General features: G+C 45.4%; 1 protein-coding gene across 2 annotated transcripts; it reads left to right on the forward strand.

Annotated features, from left to right (window-relative positions):
* Positions 1–90: 90 nt before the first annotated feature.
* Zswim9 (zinc finger SWIM-type containing 9) lies at positions 91–20,139 on the forward strand. Of its 2 annotated transcripts, none has more exons than XM_052170866.1 (4): positions 91–177; positions 1,371–1,654; positions 8,821–9,133; positions 16,864–20,139. In XM_052170866.1, the coding sequence occupies exons 1-4, from the start codon at positions 91–93 to the stop codon at positions 18,838–18,840; spliced, it is 2,661 nt and encodes an 886-aa protein (XP_052026826.1). In that variant the 3' UTR covers positions 18,841–20,139. The 2 variants fall into 2 exon arrangements, with proteins under 2 accessions (XP_052026826.1, XP_052026835.1); XM_052170875.1 differs by lacking the exon at positions 91–177 and adding an exon at positions 300–353.
* Positions 20,140–20,803: the final 664 nt, after the last annotated feature.

Consider the following 20,803-nt stretch of genomic DNA (forward strand, 5'->3'; position numbering starts at 1 on the left):
GCGAGGGCGGGGCCTGCGAGTGTCGCGTGCCGCAACTATCGCCCGGAGGCTGCTGGGAGATGTAGTCTCTAGAGCGTGAGGCGGCCTGAAATGGGACAGAGTAGGGAGAGGAAGGGCGCTGTCCCGCACAGCATGCTGGGAAGCGGCCCCGAGCCTGTTCTCCCTGTGGATGAGCCGGTGAGGCTGCGAGGTCGTAAGGGTGACAGTCGGGGAGAGGAGAAGGGTTGGTGGAAAGCCACCTTGACAGGCACTGGGGCAAGAAAGGCGGATACCGCGCGGGGCATCCCGGGAGCTAGGGCCGGGCTGGGCTTGGGCGCGGGGCATTGTGGGAGGTGGACGCCGCTTTGGGTTGGGTAAGTGAGTTGAGGGGGAGGGGGCCGGAAGGGTGCTTAGCTTTAGGAGTGGAGAAGCACCTCTGTGTGGGATGGTCAGGCCGGGAGGAGCTTCGGAGAGACGGGCTGAGAGAGTCTCTAGGGGTGGGAGCTGGATAAAAGGGGTGCAAGGGAGAAGAGGCTCAGCGGGACGTGGGAGGCAGGGAGAGCATTAGAAATGAAGAAGGCCATCTGAAGACAAAGGGCCATGTCCAGAACGAAGATACACATTGAGAATAGTAGCTATTTCTGGGAAGAGGGGTCTGCAACTTGTCCCAAGAGGAGAGTAAGTCTTGGAGGAGTATGGACCAAAATGACTATTGGTGACACTTCTGAGTTGAATTTGACCCAAGTGGGCCACACCCCTGTAGGCAAAAGATCCATGACTGGACTTGGGAAGCACATCTGGAGATAAGAGTATCTTTGGGAAGCATAAGCCACAGATCAAAGTAGCAATTCAAGGCGGTCATATCTGAGGGGCAACAGCTGCACATCTGACACACCTAGGGAGAAGAAAGCCAAGGTGTATGAGGATTATGCTTGGGATGAGAGATTCATGCCTAGCTGTGAAAGTATATGAGTTACAGTCAAATGTAGACTTGTAGGATGAGGAAGTTCCAGAACAATGGGACTGCCAGGCGTAAGACACACGTCTGGAAGGAGAAATCTTAGCCAGAAGCTAGGAATACATTGGCAAAGATGTTTACAATAGAGCTGACGGCAAAATATTTAGAACTGGTCACACTTGTACTTAGAGGTCACATCTAAACTGGAACTAGAATTGAAGTTGATTAAATATCTCCTGAACCTAGGAAAGCAACAGGTGAACCACAAAAACGGAATAGAGATTCCTCTGTGGAAAGCAAACAACAAAGCCACTTTGATTGTCTGAGTGATACCTGAGACACCAATAGCTGATAAGACACTCTGATAATGAGATTGGGATAACCCAGGTGGAGATGGGTCTGATGTCCAGCTCTGTTCCCCACTTCCACTCAGGGTCTCAGGATGGAGCTGACAGAGCCCTCACCAAGCACAGCCGTGCAGAAGGAGGAACAGGAATTGTTGGATCGAACTTTCTTCTCTTGGGCTGAGTTCAGCCGCTTCTTCGACAAGTGGTGCCAGCAGCGGCTGGTAGTCTTCTCCGTGAAGAGCTCCACACGTGTGGCACGAAGCCCCTGGGCCAACACGCCCCCACTCTACAGGCTTATCCACGTGCTCAAGTACAGCTACGTGCTGCTGGTGTGCAAGGATGTGCGCATGCCCAACAAGTCCACAGCGTGGTGCGTGAGCCTGAGCTGTGACCCTGCAGGGGGAGGGGAGCAAAGGTTGAGCCAGACAGAGCTTCCTACCCATAGATTCAATACCAGGGGGAGAAGCCACTGATTCTGCCAAGTACAGAAAGCCAGGCAGGGCAGATTCAAGGAAGGACACTTACTAAGACAGAGACTGAGCCAGGAAATAAATACACTTACTACAAAACAACCCGGGCTTGATATACAGGGTTTAGTAGATGCCATTATAGAGCATGAGGGGCATACTGAAACAAGCCAAAAGAAAGAAGAGAATTGGTTTCCCCCAAATACCAGAGCCAGCTACAGAAGTGGGAAGGCCAGGTTTTACACATCTCCAAATAGCAGCCTGGAAGACTGAACTGTGAGGAAAGCCATAAGACAGGAAGATATCGCCATTCACTGTAGAACCAGATCCTGTCCTTTAGGGATGTTTTAGACTAAAATCTATCCATCTGGAATTTTCTGACTGACCAGAAGAATGGTGTTAAGAATAAGTTTACAGGTAGTTCCTGGCAAATGGGTAGTGCCACCAAAGGGTTGGTAGTCAGTCCAAGAGAGCCACTTAGGACTAGGGAAGTCTTCCTTGAATATAGAACAAGAACAAAAACCATGCAGCTATATAGCAAATGGTCAGCTGCTGGACTCCCTTCAGATCCTGTTTGCCGCTTACTCTACTACTCTCCACTGCATCATGCTCAGAGCTGCCACCGTTCTGTCCTGCCCCTCTGCTGGTCCCTGTGTGTCTGAGAGAGAGTTTGAGAACGTTAGTTTGAAGCCATGGGTAAGAGCAGAGTACTTAAGAATGCCGGCTATGCCTTCAGGCTGCCAGTCTCCAGTCCTTACCGCTTAATGGAGTAGGGTACCATTGGGCAGCAGGTTGCACACCTCCAAACCTCAGTTTTCACATCCCTGAAATGGGTCTATCACATGTATAGTTGCTTCTTAGGACCACTGTGAGGACATATGAGCATGCATAAGAAGGCATTTTATCCATGCCTGGAATCCAGGGCAGCCAATTAAGTGATAGTTGCTACCAAAGTAGGGGCACAGACCCAGGACTGGTGTCTACCTATAATTATGGTCATGGAGGAGATAAGTTCACCTTCCTGGGCCTCAGTTTGGTCATTTTGGAAACAAGGAACACAGATGTATCTGTGTCATAGGTTTTGAATAGATGAATTAATACCTATTAATTATTTGGAAGGGCATCCCACATGAAGTAACCACTCCATAGCTGTTATTACCCAAAGTATTTCAACATTTGTTGGGGGCGGGGGTTACGCTCTGATTTGTTCTTTGTGGTAGAAGTGGAGCTTCAGAGGTCTAACACCAGAACAACAACTTTAAGCACATGTCCTCACACAACTGTCTAGAGAGTGAGCACTTGCAAAAGAGACAGGCTTCATCCAGAATCTGCCTTTGCTAGCAGGACATAATTCAACATTTAACAACCATTTATTGAGTACCTCTTGTGTGCATGCTGGGTGTTTTGAGACCACAGGTAAATAAATTATCCTAGCTCTTGAACCCCTGAGAATCTAACCCAAAAGACAACGACTGAAAGAATGGAAAGAAGGAAGGAGAAAGCACAACACAGACACAGGCTATTTCAAATAGCCACATACAGTAGTGAGAATCAAGGTGACGGGGAAGATGGGAGGTGGACAAAAGGAAAGTGGTCCACTCTACTTAAAATCTTTTTTTTTTTTTGGCATGCATTTATTTTGTGGGGAAATAGGAACATGCCACAGTCTAGGTGTGGAGGAACAACTCAAGGGAATACATTCTCTCCTTCTTCCATGGGGGGGGGGGGGGACCAGGGATCCAACTCAGACCCTTATGTTTGGCTTGACAGCAAGTACCCTTACCCACTGAGCTATATTGTACTTAAAATCTTAGGGGTGGTTCTAGATGGTTTCCTAGAAGAGATGACCAGTAAACTGGTCCTTTAAAAGTTTTATCTATATATTTAGGCATGTACAGTTTTAAAAAAGCACACATGGTGTTAGTAGTTACTGTTCCAGATGTTCTACAAATGCCAGGAAGAACCATTGTTCAGGGAGTATGTGGAGTGAGAACAATGCCCTAAATTTGAGCCTGAGGACCCAGTGGACAGAAAGACTGAATCCTTAGTGGAAAGCTCCGTGGTAGGGGGTTGGTGGCTAGTTTGCCCTAGCCAGTTGCACAAAGCAGAACCTCTCTGATGCCACAGTCCAGGGATAGGCCATGACTTCAAGTCTGCTTCAGGGAATGTGTCAAAGATGGGACCTGACAAGACTGAGTCCCAGGACTGGTGCTTCATCCTTGGGAAACTGAGGAGTTCCAAAAGGCTGTAAGCAAAGTCAGGACTGATTCAGGAGTCTCACCCTGGTCTAGAGGACAGGGTTGAGTGGCAAGGAAGAGGCTGAGTCTGGAATATTTGAGATAACCTACTTTCCAGAGATTCGGTGGCCTCAAATTGCTCTCCATATACCTCCAACTCTCTAGCACCAGTGGCATTTCCCATACAATTTTTCTTTGTAGAGTAGTATTCCTTAACCCTCCCCAACATACCGCAGCCTTTAAAAACACAAAGTCTTTAATCTACAAGATGAAGAACAATTATGTCAAGTCAGTAAGATGGCTCAGTGAATAAAGGTGCCTGACCACCTAAGTTTGATCCCAGGGATCCAGATGGTAGAAGGAAGGAAATGATTGACACAAATTATTTTCTAAGCTCCACACCCACTCTAACACAATCTTTTTATTTGTTTTTATTTCATAATAAACATGAGGGGAACACCAAACAGATGAAAACTACATCCTTTTAGAAGAATGTTTTGGAAATATTGGCTACCATTTGTTAGATGTACTTTCACTCCTCTAACTACTGTACATCATTTATCTCTGTGCATCAAGCCTGGAAGAATAGCAAGCAGTATTTCATCCCTAGTGAGAAAACCAAGACATGGGGTAGTTAAATGACCCATATACACAGCTGCTGCAGCAAAGTCAAGACTTGGATGCCACAGTCTTGATTACAAAGGTCATGCTTCTGATTTTAAAACTGCCCTATGCCACCCATCTGAATTTCAGTCATGGATTGTCAATATAGGAATCAAGTGTTCAGTGCCTGACAGTTCTGGGAATCAGCCCACTGGTCCAGTCAAGAAGGATGTTCTGAACATCTCATATATGCAGTATATATGTGTGAGATGGAATTGGGAGCATAGGATACACACAGACATTTTTTACACCTTCACCTCAGTATGTATTGGAATCTACCCTAGCCTGGAATTCAGAAAGGACTGACTTGATGGAGGAGGCGATGCTGGTGATATGGTCTGAAGGAAGAGTAAGTCAAGTGAGTGTAAAAGAAAGGCAAAAGATGTCTCGTGATGGATGAGAGAATGCTGGTGGCTGTAAAGATGGGGGGAAGCCATGTGGACGGTCCTGAGACATTTCAAAACCATGGCAGGCAGGTCATGGTGATGGGTGGCTTTGTTGAGATGAGAAGGTGTGCTGAATGTGTTGCCAGGTGTTGAGATGGGATCCAATGGTTCACTCAATATACACTTGTCTTTGGTATCTGTGCATTGATTCCATAACACCAGAGTTCACGGGTGCTCAAAGTGTGTAGCATATAACTCATGTATATCTTCCTGTGAAATTTAAGTACCTCTACATGGCTTGTAATACCTACTGCCTGCAAGTGCTTAACCCTGTTGTACTGCTGGGGACCATGACAAGGAAATATGTGTATAATGTAGTCAGTATAGATGGTTTGGTTTTTCATTTGTTTGTTTTTGTTTTTCCTAAACTTTGATTCTCAATGGGTTTGCAGATAAAGCCAGTGGGTGTGGAAAACTACTATATATTATTGTTGAGCTTCTTTGAGTACCAGGTGCTGCTATAGGTAACAGGTAAAATGAGTAATTACTGTCTGTGTGGAGTTTGCACTTAGGGGTGCCGGCATTACCCACCCCTATGTGCAGGGAAACAGCTGCTAAAAATGGCACATTGAGGCATCCATATTTTGTCATGTGAGATGCCAGGACCACACAGAGGACATGTGTTTTCTGAAAAGATCAATGGTTTCACAAACATGGTAGCATCCCCTGAATCATAAGATCTGACCTAGAAGCAGAAACCACCCAGTCTCAAAGAGACCAGACCAGACTCCAACAAATGACTATGAACTCTCCTTAAAAAACAGAGTGCATGAAATCTCAGGAATGTGCCATTTTGGGTAGATCAAATGTGGCTGCATGTTGCTTTTGCCTAATACCACTGTGGGCCAATACATTTTTTACTTATTACAATTTATGTATGTAAGAATTTTTTGATCCCAGCATTGAGTTAGGGAGATTGTGAGCTCAAGGCCAACCTGGGTTTAACTGCATGATTCTGTCTAAAACATCAAAATAGATTACTTTTCTACCTTTATATTTTACTATTGATAAACACGGGGGAAAGGCACAAATTATTTAGATTTTCTAATTTTTAATCTGCTGAGTTCTTGAGTATGCATGTAGGAGAAAAGAAATGGTTCATTTAAATTTTTCATCATGCTATTTATCCAGAGGACAATCACCTGTCTCAGGAGTGATTTGGAGACAATGGAAGACCACTTGTGGTAGAATTCACTACTGACATTTACTAGACCACTAAGGAATGATCCATGACTTCCTAACTACATAGTAGACTCTGTAGGTTACAAACAAGGGCCATTAAGCTAAGCCTTTGGACTCCGTCCAACCTGAAATTTATTTTTATAAAGTTTTATTGAAACATAGCAACACCATTCATTTGCATATACTTGTGTGTATTTGCATATATCTGTTTGCAGTATATCTACTTTCTCACTCTTAACAGAAAATGCTTGCCAACCACTATTCTATAAGTATAACTTCCTGCCAGGGGGGAAGAAGTGCTGTTATCACACCACTCCATAGAGAAATACCACTAAACCTTATTTCAAGATGGCAACTTAAATATTATTTTATGAAAATACTGTGTGTGTGTTTTTTTAAGATACTTGGATCAAACCCAAATACTGATTTGTATTTTTCTTATTGATTCTGTACAATAATGATTAGAACTCCTGAAGTTGATTTCATGTGACAGGGTGTTCTCTGCAGCTTGAGAACCACTGTTCCAAACTCACACAGAGTGTCATCTAAGAGAGTAAGCTGAGTAAACAACGGGGAAATCACCTAGTAGATGTCAGGGTCGTGGAATGCAGCAATAGCAAGTGAAAAGCCTGGGAAAAATCTAACAGTCTTAAAAGGAAGCATAGGTGTGCCCATTGTCATTGTCTCCTGTTTTGAACAACTACTGCAAAGATGGTGGCTTAAGCTATTTTTTTTTTTTGAGACAGGGTCTCATGTAGACCAGAATAACTTTGAGAATGACCTTGAATTTCTGGCCCTCCTGGAGGTGCAGGACAAGTATATTCTACCATTTTAGCTTCTAGAGCCTACACGAGCCACACAAGTGCTTTGCTTCCTTCTCTGAATCTTTTATTTCTCTCTCATATAAAGATCCCAGTAATGATATTGACCCCTTTGCCACCACTATAATCCAGAATTGTCTAATCAGATCTGAAAAGTTCCTTGAATAACTTTAGATGACACAATGTTATGGCTAGTTGTGAGGGCATATCAATTTTCCCACTGTACTTCCAGAGTGTAACATACATATAGGGAAATATACACACTATGCATGTTAAGTATGTTAACAATGCACAAAATAAAACACATGTGTAAAAAACCTAGAACTCCTGTGAATCAGAGGCTAGCCTGGTCTATAGAGAGAGTTCCAGGACAGCCAGGACTACCCAGAGAAACCCTGTCTCAAAACCCAAACAAAACCCCATATGTATCCCTTCTAAGGTTAACTACTCAAAGGTCACTACTCTCTAGTCTAGTAAAGGTAAGCTTGGTCTACCATTGAATTTAATGTAAACAGGAATCCCACAATGGATTGCTCTTCTGTTTCTGGCTTTGTTGAGGTACATCCACATTGGAGATGGTAGTGGTTGTGGTTAGTGTTGTTTGGTATTACATTTCTTTAGAGTGTATCAAAGCCTCTATTCTCAACCTGTAGCTTGGTTTCAGGTTCTGGCTGGTATACATAGTCCTGTTGTGTACATGCCAGTCAGTGTCTTAATGTTCATATGCGGGCAGTCACACTGCTGAGGGTCAAATAGTATAGGGCTCAAAAGTGCCGTTGACACATCTATGACAGGTGATGCATATCTTGATGGGCACTATTCTCATTCCCTATTCTTGAAGGGAGTTTTCTCCCCTGTTTTCATTTGTTGCCTTAAGAAGGGGTCTAAACTGTACTTCCCAGTCTAGTCTGGAACTCCAGGACTCAGATGACCTTCCTACCTCTAGCCAGAGTAGTTCCTGGATATACAAAGTTTGGAAGCAGAGATATGCTATCCATCGCTTGTGGTTTTGAAAACATAATAAGGCAAAATACATAATTACAGGTTGTGGTTGTCTCTAAGGATGGAGGGAAGGGGAAAATCTGTGGAGATGGTATCAGAAGCAGATACAAGACAATCTCAAGTGTTTATATGATTTTGTTACATTTATTTACTTATTGCATGAGTGTCTGTATATATGTGTGTGGTCACATGTATGTGTAGCAATCAGAACAGCTTGCAGGAGTCTTGTCCTCTCCTTCCAACATACGGGTTTCAAGGATCCAACTCAGGTCTTCAGGCTGGGTGGAAAATGTCTTTACCCGCTGAACCATCTTGCCAGCCCCTGAACTATTTTGTTGCTAAAAAATTCTGGTAGTGATATAACAAAGGCATGTGGTCATCTTGGGACAGAGTTGGGTGTGTGGATGAAGACTATACCAGTGTGTAGTGTTTGCTATGTTGTAGATGTTTGGTCTTGAGGGTTTTAAGCATACCAATTATTTTTCATCTTCACAAGGATCCTATGAGACAAGTTCGTTATTAATTCCCTTTTACCACACAGAGATGAAATGCAGAAACTTGTACAAATTCACTCAGCTGGTGTAGTCGTAAGCCTCTCCATTCCTCTATCCTTAAAACTTAATGAGAGGAGAGGGAAAGGGGAGAGAGAACGAGAGAAAACAGAGAACCGAGATTGCACAAAAGGTTGTGACAGAGGCTCTGGTGGTTCCCCCTGCAGGCCTCCCCAGCCCAGCTGCCCGGCTTTCATCACTGTCAAGCTGAGTCCTTTGCGAGATCGACTAGTGGTGACTGAGTGCCAGCTGACCCACTCACACCCAGCTTGCCCAAGAGAGTTCGCCTACCACTTCCGCCCAGGCCACCTGCTGGCCAATTCCTGCCTGCCAGTCCGCATTACCAACCAGATCTCCAAGCAGTTTGTGGCCCCTGCTGACGTGCGCCGCCTGCTGTCCCATTGCAAGGGCCCGGACCACGGAGTCCTAGATGCCCTGCAAGTGCTTGAAGGGCTCTTCCGCACAGACCCGGAGGCCAAGGTAGGGTCTCACAGGAGGTAGCACTGGGTGGAGAAAACCATGTTGACCAACTTTCTGGGTTGTTCATTCGTTTTTTGCCACACATCATTCATTTATTGATAAGCACCTGCTAGCATGCTTAAGGCTCAGCCACAGAACACCCTTTAATATGGGCTGTCCAACAGCAACTTTCTATACTGTACAGACTCTTTGATTCTACACTGCATTGTATGGGAGCTCCAGACATGTGTGGCTGATTAGCACTTGAAATGTAACTGGTACCATAAGAGTCTGAGTTCATTTTAATGGACTGAAAATTAAATAAGCACGATTTAAATTAAATAAGTTGGCTACCTTGCAGAAGTTCTAGTGGCAGAAACAAAAAAAACACCCAGATCAGATGTCAGTTGAGTACTAGGAGGAGGAGGAGGAGGACCCAAGCAAGGGAATGAAATGTAATTTTTTTGATCTTGGATTATACAAATGGAAAGTATATAAGCAAGTCCATTGTTTAATGAATGTTCCCAGGATATGCCCCTGAACTTGACACACAGGAAACTATTATATAATGTGATAGAGTGCAAAGTATTGTAAAGCAGAAGAAGCTAGGGACGCCAGAAATTGTAATATACTGTTAACTATCTGTTGTTTATTTTTGCATTCCTGAGGTAGAACCAGAGGAACTAGAACTACAAGAGAACTAGAACTACAATCTGGGCAAGCACTCTACCACTGAGTCGTGCTCCCAAACCCTCATTGGGGGATTCTAGTCAGGTGTTCTCCCACTGAGCCCCCAACCTCTTAATGGGGGATTCTAGTTCTGCTATCCAGTATAGTAGCCATTGACCTCATATACTCTTGATCACTTAAAATGACTCTTAACATGGTTGAGGAATTAGTTTTGTGGTTAGTTGGCTGTTTTATTATTATTATTTGGTTGTAGGGGTGGAGCACACATAGGCACCTGAGGTTGGCCTTGATTACTTTGCAAAGCTTTTAAAATATACTATACTTATTTATTGGGGGAGGGGTGCAGGTATACCCTTGCCACAGCTTGCATGCAGAGGTCAGAAGACAATTTTCGGGAATCAGTTCTTTCCCTCTGCCATATATGTCCTGAAGACTGAACTCTGGTCCTCTGGCATGGTTGGGAGCACTTTTACCTCCCAAGGCACCTTGCTTCCCCATCCCAACCCCTTTAATTTTTGAGACAAAGACTTTCACTAAACCTGGAGTTCATTAATTTGACTAGTCTGGCTTCCTAGCCAATTAGCTTCAGGCATCTACCTGTCTCTGCCCTCATCTCCCACTAGATTTTTATGTGGGTTCTAGCCATCTAAGCTTAGGTCCCTGTACTGGAGTGGTCGGTACTTTACCACCTGAGCCATTTCCCCAGCCCAAAGCTGCAATTTTTAAGTAATTGAATTTAAACAGACTTCATCATTAGTATGTCTTTTGCATCATGTAGCATAGAGCTATACATGTGCAGGTAAGTTTGCATTTCTGTATTATATATACATATATATATATATATATATATATATATATATATGTTATATGTAGTACACAAAGCTATAAGTTCATGAGATTTCCATTCAAGTGTACTATGTACTTGGACCTTAGTTATCAACCTCACATCATCCTCTTCCCTCCTTCCCCTTCTATTCTCTACATCCCCTTTCCTAATAACCCTCCTTGACTTTATTATGTATATTTTTGGCTGTATGTATAAGACAAAAGTGCAGTATTTTTCTATTTCAGTCTGATTTGCTTAATATCATCTCCAGGCCCATCCATGTCCCTGTAAACAACCCAATATTATTGTTGTTCTTTGTGTCTGATTAAAACTCCATTAACCATAACCTGCCCCAGCTTGCACACACGTGCATGACTTTACACACGCTCAAGTGCACATACACACACACACACACACACACACACACTTACACACATACACCACTTAACAGTGTTGTCTGTTCTACACATCACTTGCATCTTCATTTTGGTTGTTTGATTGGTTCATTGGTTGGTTGAGGTAAGGGCTCATGGTAGCCCAGGCTGGCTTAGAAGTAGCCGTGTACCTAAGAATGACTGAACTCCTAGTCATTTAGTCTCTGCCTCCTGGGAGTAGTGTGCTACCATGCCTAGCACACAAATAGTTTGTCTTACCTCGCATGCTGAAGAATGCCAAATGTCAACATCTTTCCTTCTTTCCCTGGGACTTGGTCAGGGCCCCTGAGAAAAGTCTTCTCACTTACTGATTGGGGGTGAAGGCCAGGCTGCCACAGTCTAGCAACTGTATGGGGAGGAGACTGGATCTGGCAGTCAGCATGATGCATGCTGACACTGCATGGAGCTTGGAATCTCCCTCCTTCATTCTCAGGTGGGCCTCTGTCCCCAAGGCCAGCAACTTTTCCCATTTACCCTGTTTACAGAATAAACTTCCAGTGGCTTGGAAGAGTGACAACCTAGAGGGTTTCCAAGAGCCCTAACCTGGTCTTATGAGCAAACCCTGTATTGCCTGGTCCTAATGGGGATTCTATATTGGTTACCAGTACTTACCATCTGCCCACTTAAGTTTCACAGTTTTTGTGGGTGGGATGACCATCAGTTTCCTCACGTGCTTTCCAGTTCCCAAGGTAAGTGTTACACCTGTCATCCGTTTTCTCTTCCCCATCTTTAGAGGTTGACAAGAGAGTAGGCTGCTCAGTCCCCCTTTCATAGTCTTCCCCAGGCTCTTTTACTTCTAAGTTCTTTTGAAAGACTTCTGTGTTATAAAGCACAACAGTGATCTGAAAAGGAGTTCTTTATTGTCATCCCAAGACTAGATGAACAGCATTTTATATTCCTTTCACTTTGCAGCAGTTTTTCAAGGAAGAGTGTGTTAGCTTTATATCAGTATACTGAAATGCCCACGGCCATAACCTTTACAAAGTAAATAAGTTTGTTTACTTCACAGTTCTAAAGATTCAAGTCAAGAAGCGGCAGCCTCATTGATTTGGGCCTCTGGCATGGTGGCACATCATGTGGGGAACACATGGCAGAGCAACCTGCTCAAGGCCCTGGCAAGACAAGAAGCAGAGATGCTTCAAAGACCAGTGGGAGTCGCAGTCTTTCAGATGCATACCCTAATGAACTAAAGACCTCCCGTGAGGCTCCAAGGAGCACCGAATGTGCCTGAGCCTGTAATACTACACACCACTGTAGAACACTGCTGGGACTGAAAAGCATAGCAGAGATGGTTGTTAGACAGCTCAGTGCCTGGCCCTTTTCTTTATATGTCATTGACCAAAGCAAGTCCTGATACTGCCCACTTGCAAAGCACATGAAGTAGAAAATACTAAGTGTCCAGGATGGAGAGAACCACAGTCACTTGTTGTGTTTTGAGTGTGAGATGTTCCTTCTAGGGTCATGTGCTTGAATATGTGGTCTCTAGTTTGTGACACAATTTTGGAATGTTGTAGAGCCTTCACAAGATGAAGCATTGCTAGAGGAAGGAGATCACTGAGGTAGTGTCTAGAGTCTTTATAACTTGGCCCAATTCCTGTCAGAGCTCTGTTTCCTAACACTCCTCCATACCCTCTACCCCTGCTGTGAAGGACTATGGACTCAAACTGTAAGCCAAAATAAATTCTCCTCACTTCAGTTGTTTCTTAGCAAGTTCTTGGTCACAGTAAATAGTGAAATAACCAGTACATTTGGCAAAGGACAAAATCAGGGGCCGTGTCATCAAGACCTTTCCTAAGTTTTGCCAGTGTTTATACTTCATCAGCCATCTTGGAGGTGGGGTAGATAGAGTCAAGGCTGGCAACTTGACATTCTCAAAGCTTCCCACACATCATGGCTGTGCTTTTTTACTGGCTGTAGGTGATTGAACACATTATGAACAGGAAACTTAGGTTCTTGGAACCTCAGTTTGTTCATCTGTAAATGGGGATGATAATAACAGATATTATTTTTTTGGGTTATCAGGTGTGGATTAAATATGAGTGTCAGGGAACATGTAAACTTTTCCTCAGATGAACAAATTTCTATTCACCCCAGATGGAGCAACAACATACCCAACATGCAATTCCACCCAAGTCTAGCTTGGTAAACTGATGGTTTTATTTAGGGTTACAGAAGCATGGACAGTTTACAAGGAGCTACAGAAGAAAATGTCTTTCTCCTAGCAACCAGTAACAGCCTACACATCCTTGGGGAGGGTGTGGTCCTCATGAGCCACTCTTCACCATTATAGCGCAGCTTACATAGCCCCAGTCTTGTACAGGTTTCAGATAGTGAGACAAAGAGGACAGAGAGAACCTCTGCTAAAGTCTCAGGAAAGTGTCTATCATGTCATGCATAGATAACAGTGTGCTACACCAGTGAGGCAGGGGCAGAAAGAGAAAGAATCCAGAAAGTAAGAAACCCCGTATATTTTAATCATTTAGCTATTGTTGTCACTCCCTCATTTCTCCTCCTTCAGGACAAAGTGGACAGTATTATCATTCTGATATGGAAGGGAAAGGGCATACTTGCATATGGGGAGCTGTAAGTGGTGGTGGAAAGTGCTATGGTTGGTCTCTACCCACTACCTGCACACACCTGAAACAATGCTCCTAAAGCGTTTGCATCTCTGCAGATGCACCACTGTGCACAAAGCCCATGAGTCTGGCCTTATGCCCAAGCCACATGGCCTCAAACCCTTACTCTGCCAGTTATCTCTAGATGACCTCAAATGAGCAAGCAACTGGCTTCTCTGTGTCTGTTTTCCCCTCAAAAATAAAAGAGGGATGGGGTGATTACAGTGCATGCTTTGTGGGGTTATTAAAGGGTTTGGAGGAGTGTCTGGAAGAGAATGACTAATGTTCCTCAGCACTTCATTCACCCAGAATCAACTTAAGATGTATTTCTCTTTGATTTTCTGCCTGTTCCATGTGCACACACCACAGTGCACTTTATTTACACTTTCCCATGCCTAGAGCAGTGCTCTGCATATCACGCTCATTCCAAAACTATTTGGAAGAAAACTAAACTTATTTACAGAAGAGCTCCACCTTCATCAAATGTCAGCACTCCCATTAAGTGTCACCCATACAACTCTGCCTTCTCCTACCCCACTACTCCCATGGCCTAAGCCTTTCTCCTAGACTTAGTAGCCCAAATACTTGAGCAAGTCACTCCCCTATTGCCATTGGAGACCTTTTTGGCCACTCTGGGGTTCAGTGATTCACTGGGAATCACAGAACACAGGAAGCATGTTATACTCACAGTTAGCAGTTTATTACAACAGTATGAAACAGCTTAAATGAATAAAGAGCTCTATGTGGCTACCCTACTGGATACAGCAGGTTTGGACTGAACATCTTTTAAGTAAATTCAGATGACAGTGTAAATGGTGAGGACTGGAGGGGTGAATCAGAGGTTAAAAGCACTGGCTGCTCAGCATGGTCCCGCTGAGGTACTCCCTCCCACCACACCATACTGTGCTCTACCAAATATGTCCTTGGTTCTACAAACCATCAGATGGTCCTGAGTTTCCCAGCAACCACATGGTGGCTCATAACCATCTGTAAATGGGATCCAGTGCCCTCTTCTGGTGTGTCTAAAGACAGTTACGGTGTGCTCAGATATATAAAGTAAGTAAAAAAAAAAAAAAAAAAGTAAAGCACTGGCTGTTCTTCCATAGGATCCAGTTTCATTTCCAGCATCCACCTGGAGGTTCACAACTGTAACTCCAATTCCAGGGTCTCCAACATCCTCTTCTGGCCTCCAAGGGCCCCAGCCACACACACAATATATAGATATATATGCAGTAAAAAAAAAAAACACATAAAATAATTTAAAAGTATGTAATATCTGAATATGTTGTAGAACTATAACTTGAGTCAATGATATACTGTGTGTGTGTGTGTGTGTGTGTGTGTGTTTTCTTAAAACATTGAATCTCAGTACCCTTTGGAGTGCTAAGTGTGTGATTTTAGGGCTAGATAAGCAATGCCTTTCTTCTTTTTGGACTCTACCAAACCTATTATTTAGCAAATATCTATGTATTTCTGTCACATGAGTGTGTAGGTGTGAGTGTGTTTGTGTGTCTGTCTATCTCTCTCTCTCTCTCTCTCTCTCACTCTCTCTCTCTCTCTGAGTGTGTGTGTGTGTGTGTAATTGCGTGTACTGGAACAAACAATGTGTTTCTATGTAGAAGTCAGAGCAGAATACTACCTGTCTTCCTCTTATCACTGTGTTATTGCCTCAATGTCATGCTGAAGTAATCTTGCTGTTTTCAGCTAGACTGACTGTTTCTAAACTCTCCAAATCTGCCTGTCTTTGCTTTCCAGTGCTGGAGTTACCATCATAAGCTCTGCCCATTGAGCCATGTACTCAGTTTGCCCATGGGTTATTTAGTAGGTTTTGTGAAGGCTGGACATTATTCAGTGTTTTGTTTTTGTTTCTTTAAGTCTTGCAGGATGAGGTTGGATTATGGCAGAATGGCTGTGGAGAGGCCTCTGATTAAATTGGAGTCAAATTCTGTTTCCACCACTGTAAGTTATTTCTTATAGAAACTGGCTCACGGATCTCCAGCCACTGGCCCAGTCCTTAGGGAGATCTAGAGCTGGTGGTGTAGCCCAGTTGGTAGAGTGCTTGCTCAATTGGCTCCTTTGGTTCCATGCCCAGAGCCTCTTATAAGCCAGAGTGTAGTAGTCCGTGCCTGTAATCCCACGTCTCAGAAGGTGAGCAAGAAAGGATGACCAGAAGTTCAAGATTATCCTTAGCTACATAGTTTGAGACCAATGTAGGTGTCAGAAAACCCTGTCTTGGGAGAGCGGGGAGTCTTTGAGCAAATAATGAATATGGCCATTAGGATCCTGGACTCTTAAGTGGTATATATACATAGACCACTTCTTAATAATGAGGATGCTGCTTACACCAGGCAATGTACAAGACTCATTAATACATTTCATCTCTCTAGTCCCAGGACTTGCTGTTGCCATTTTAAAGATGAAATGGAGATGAGGCCAGCTGCCAGAAGCCACTTAGGCAGAAAGAAGTAGCTGCAGAACCTCAGGTGGGGCAGTCTGGACTAGAAAGCTCGGATCTTAACTGCTGTTCCCTCTCTCAGGACTGGGAGGAATGAACAGTCAGTTCCTAGAAGAGGAATCCCGCAGGAATGGAGGTTAAAGAGGAAACTGAGGCAGAAAGGTAAAATCAAGCCATGAGGCGAGGCGGGTAGGGAGGCTTAAATCAAGACCATCCGATCTGCCTCCACAATCTGCTGCTTACCAATGGCCCTCAAGCTAAAGCAGTGGGGACCCCACTGGAGGCTTGTCTACTAGCTTCACAGTCCCTGCTCCAGCAGGCACAGATAGATAGCTGCTTGTCTCTTAGCATTCCTGCTGCCTGCTGTGCTCCATGGTCCTTGCATAGACTGCTGCTGGGTGCAGGAAGGAATAACAAACACCTGGCTCCCAGCAGCAGGAGCAGATAGGACTCAAGAGTATCACAGCGGCTCAGAGCATCACACATGCGAATGTCCCAGTCTTCTCAGAACAGGATGTCCTGGTCACAAACTGTGGAGAGCTGCGAGGCTATAAGAACTTTTGATTTTGACTTTTTTATATGCCTCTTGTCAATGAAAAGAATCTGTGCCGATCCATGAACGAATGGATTTGCATTACACACACACACACACACACACACACACACACACACACGCACGCACACAGGGTGTACCCTAACCTCTTTTCTTGACTTCTTGCCCCTATCCGCAGGTGAAACTGGTGTTTGTGGAGGACCAAGCAATGGTAGAGACTGTGTTCCTTCTCACCTCGCGCACCAGGGCGCTGCTGCGACGCTTCCCGCGCATTCTGTTGGTGGACCGGCTGCCTGGGTTGCAGGGCACGCTGGACCTGATGGCAGTGCTATGTGTAGACAGCGCTGGACGTGCACGCCAGGCTGCCTGTTGCGTGGCGCGTCCCGGCACGCCTAGCCTGTTGCGATTCATGCTGGTTTCCCTGCTGCAAAGCGCTCCTGATGTCAAAGGACGAGTGCGCTGCCTTACAGCTGGACCAGAGGTGGCCGGACAACTGCGCGCAGTTCGGCAGCTATTGCCTTGTGCACGTGTGCAGATCTGTCGCGCTCAGGGTCTGGAGACACTCTTCAGTAAGGCACAGGAGTTGGGCGGTGCCAGCCAGGAGGATCCAGACCTGTGGCCACTCTTATGCCGCCTGGCAGATTCAAAATCCTATACAGCTTACAGCGAGGCGCTGGCTGAGTTGCGTTCCCAGGCTCCAACTGCCTTCATCAGATATTTTGAGCACAACTGGGCGCCCCGCCACGACATGTGGGTACGTTTCCGTGCCTACGAAGCTACCCGTGACCTGGATGCCTGTGCTCTTGTGCGCGGCCATCGCAGGCGACTCTTGCGATGCCTCAGCCCCTCACATAGTGTAGCTCAGTGCCTTCGTGACCTAGTGGCCATGCAATGGGCAGACGCAACTGGAGAGGCAGCCTCAGAGGGTGTTAATGGCGACAGAGTGCTGTTGGAGAGTGAGCCCAGGCATAGGGCACAGATGGAGAAGGAGAAGGTGAGGACTGCAGAGACCAACAATTGTGGAAGGCCTGATCAGGAGAGTGAGAAAGGGAGGGGATTGCACTCGAGAGATTGTCAAGAAGTCTGGTTGGAGAATCAGAAGGTGAGGGGTCCTAAAGGGACAGGAGCACAACTGGAACAAGAGCATTTGAGGGAGACAGAGGTCAGAGACTGGAGGGGAGCCCAGACAGAGAATAGAAGGGTTAGGGTGCTGGGGCCCGTAGATAGGAGAGGCAACCAGGTTGAGTCAGAGAAGGCCAAGAGTCTTGAAGGAAGGCCCTGGAGTGACATACAATTACAGCAGGAGAGGGCACGTGCACTGGAACCTCCAGACTGGAAAGAGCCTCAGTTGGAAGTAGAGAAGGGGATCGATGTTAGAAAGTGGAGAGAGGCCCATGTGGAGAAGCCCATAGAGTTAGTTCCTGAGGACAGAATTCAGAGGGGGCCACAGTGGGGAGCTGAGGGACAGAAAGGGCCAGAAACTGCAGAGGAGAGAAGTGGGAGGCTTCTAGTCAGAAGGAGAAGGGGCCTGGAGGACATTGTTGTTGTTCATTTAGAGGATGCAAGAGCTGCAGGCATAGTGAGTGGAGACAGTGGGGGACCCCAACCTGTGGGTTTCAAGAATGGTGGACAGCAGGTAGAGTTTGGGGACCCTGTGGGGAGGCTTTCAGGGATGGGGAATGGTGTGCCATGCACCGCCCCTGTGCAGACTGTGTTGAAAGGCAATCCAGAATGGGCAGTGAACAGGTTTGAGTCCCTGGCTGCAGAGGAGGCAGTACATGGAGGAAGTGAAAAGGGCCCAGGGGAACCAAAGCGTCTTTGCCGCCCCCGTAGAGATGAAGGGGTGGACTGTGAGCCGCTAGCCAAGTTCCGAGCAGCCTGTGGGCCAGACTTGGCAGATCTAGTGGCAGAGGAGCTGGCCTTTGCTAGGCAGCATGGGACCCGAGGTTTCCACTGGACTGGGGCTGGTTTTGCCGTTAAGGATGGCACCTCAGACTTCTTCCTGGATGGGGCCCTGACATACTGCAGCTGCTCAATCTACGCTGCCAGACGCCTGCCCTGCAGACACCTCTTTGCTGCACGTCTCCTCACAGGGGCAGCCTTGTTCCACATGGACCTACTCAGAGATTGCTGGGGAAGATCTCAGGAACCCTGACCCTGTGTACCCCTGCCTGCTGCCCTCCACATGGAGGGCAAGAAAATATTCTTTGATCCCAAAGATAATAGGACTCATGCCCAGTGGGCCACCCCAGCTCTTCTAATCACCTCCTAAGTCATCTAAGGACCTCCTCTTGTCCTTCTTTCTCTACATCCTAGGGGATGCTGGGTATTATCTCTGAAATCCTGGAGCCACACCTGTGGGAAGTGCTAATGGCCAGGGCACATTTAAAGGGCATTGCCCTGGAAAGGAAACACATGAAGAGAGGTCAGCCAAGACAAAAAAAAAAAAAGCAAGAAAGGGGTAGAGCTGGGGCAGGGGGAAGCACAGTGGAGGTTATGGAAAGAAGCCAAGGTATGGGGCCACTAACAGGAGTAAGGACAGAGAGCCCTGGGGGATTACAAGGTTGAAATGGGAAAAACAAGGAAGAATGAGCAAAACTGAAGAAGAGAAGGTTAGGAAGGACAAGAGACAGGGCTGTGGAAGTGAAGCATGGAAGGAGAAGGGGGTGAGAAGGGACACAGACAGTTTTTAAAAGGAGATGACAAAGCACAGGAAGACAAAAGATAGGATGACCTGGGGAGTTGGCCATTTCTCAGGGTGGGGCAGGGGAGATGGTTCTCTGGTGGGACAACCTACATACTGCCTCAGAGGGAAGAGGACTAAGTGAACAGCTGTGCTTGGAGATTGAAATAAACAGCATTATTTTGGTCTCCAGGCTGAGTTCATGGCTTCTGGGAGAGTGTGGGGAAAACAGATCCAGAGGAAAAATGAAATGGCCCAGCATCCATTTCTTCTTTTTGTCAATGAATTTCTTCTAGGGCCATATGAATGAAGGGTTCACAATTAATCCATTGCTAGGACAGCTGATGTTTCATCCTTCTTCTGAACCACTTCAGAACCATAACCATTTCTAGGCATCTGACTATGCCAAAGTCTTCTCAGCAATTAGTTTGAAAATGGGCTTTTGGCCAAATTCTGGCCGGTGGAGTCTATCTTCTCAAATGGAGGCAGGTTTCTTAGGAAAGATAGTCTTACTTCTAAGATGTTCCAAAATGAGATGATTCTAGGACTGCTTACCACCAACCACCTCAGGCCCGTATGGGAATGAAGCCTACACTGAAGAGGAAGAGAGAACTGGGAGCTGAAGAACATCTAATGTCAAAGAGATGGCTCAGCAGATTAAAATTTTGAAGTGGTTGCCTTGCAAACTTGATATGAATTCAGTCCCCAGAACCCATGGTAGAAGGAGACAACCAACTCCCAAAAGTTGTTCTCTCACTTCCACATGTATACGTTCACACACACACAGAGAGGGAGGGGGGAGGGAGGGAGAAGGGGAGGGAGAGAGAGACTGATAATACGTCAAAAATACCTAGATTCTTGGTGGCCTCTGGACCCAGGTCCTAGGGTTTGTTGTAGTGTGGTACCTCTGAAGTGAAGGATATTAATAATAAAGCATGGATTGACTTTGGGGCTCTGTGTGCACAACTAATACAAGGGACCTAAGTAGTAGGCCACAAAATCCAGCTCGAGGTCAGTTGTGCTCAAACCAACATGTAGACATGAAAAGGGAACTTGTTGAGGCACAGAGTTGGATTTGATAGGTATAGAAGGTGTTGGAACTTCTAGAAAGATGATGCTTGTCTGTTCCTAGTGAATCACAAGGCACACTTAGAAAAGTAATAAAAGAATTTTAAGGTAAAAGACAACTCAGTGGTTTAAACAAGGAGTCAAAGGTTCTACATCTGAATGTTAGGGTTCCAATGACAGGTTTCTCCTCTTTTGTCCTGCTCCTTTTGTAATGGAACACACACACACACACACACACATGGCCCTCTCTAGGCCAAAAAAAGATACCTGTTTGAAGTCCTAGTATCACATGCTCATACTTAGATCCCAGAAGACATTTGTATTCTCATCCATAAATCTCAAGTTTGACTAGATTTACTAAGTGTCA

The sequence above is a fragment of the Apodemus sylvaticus genome, chromosome 1, assembly GCF_947179515.1.
Source record: "Apodemus sylvaticus chromosome 1, mApoSyl1.1, whole genome shotgun sequence".
Taxonomy (NCBI): domain Eukaryota; kingdom Metazoa; phylum Chordata; class Mammalia; order Rodentia; family Muridae; genus Apodemus; species Apodemus sylvaticus.

Excerpts from the sequence above, each read along its gene's own strand:
- Zswim9 (XM_052170866.1), top strand. The coding sequence starts at position 91 with ATGGGACAGAGTAGGGAGAGGAAGGGCGCTGTCCCGCACAGCATGCTG. Across the intron at positions 178-1,370 it reads TTCTCCCTGTGGATGAGCCG|GGTCTCAGGATGGAGCTGAC; the intron begins GTGAGGCTGCGA and ends ACTTCCACTCAG. Across the intron at positions 1,655-8,820 it reads CCCAACAAGTCCACAGCGTG|GCCTCCCCAGCCCAGCTGCC; the intron begins GTGCGTGAGCCT and ends TTCCCCCTGCAG.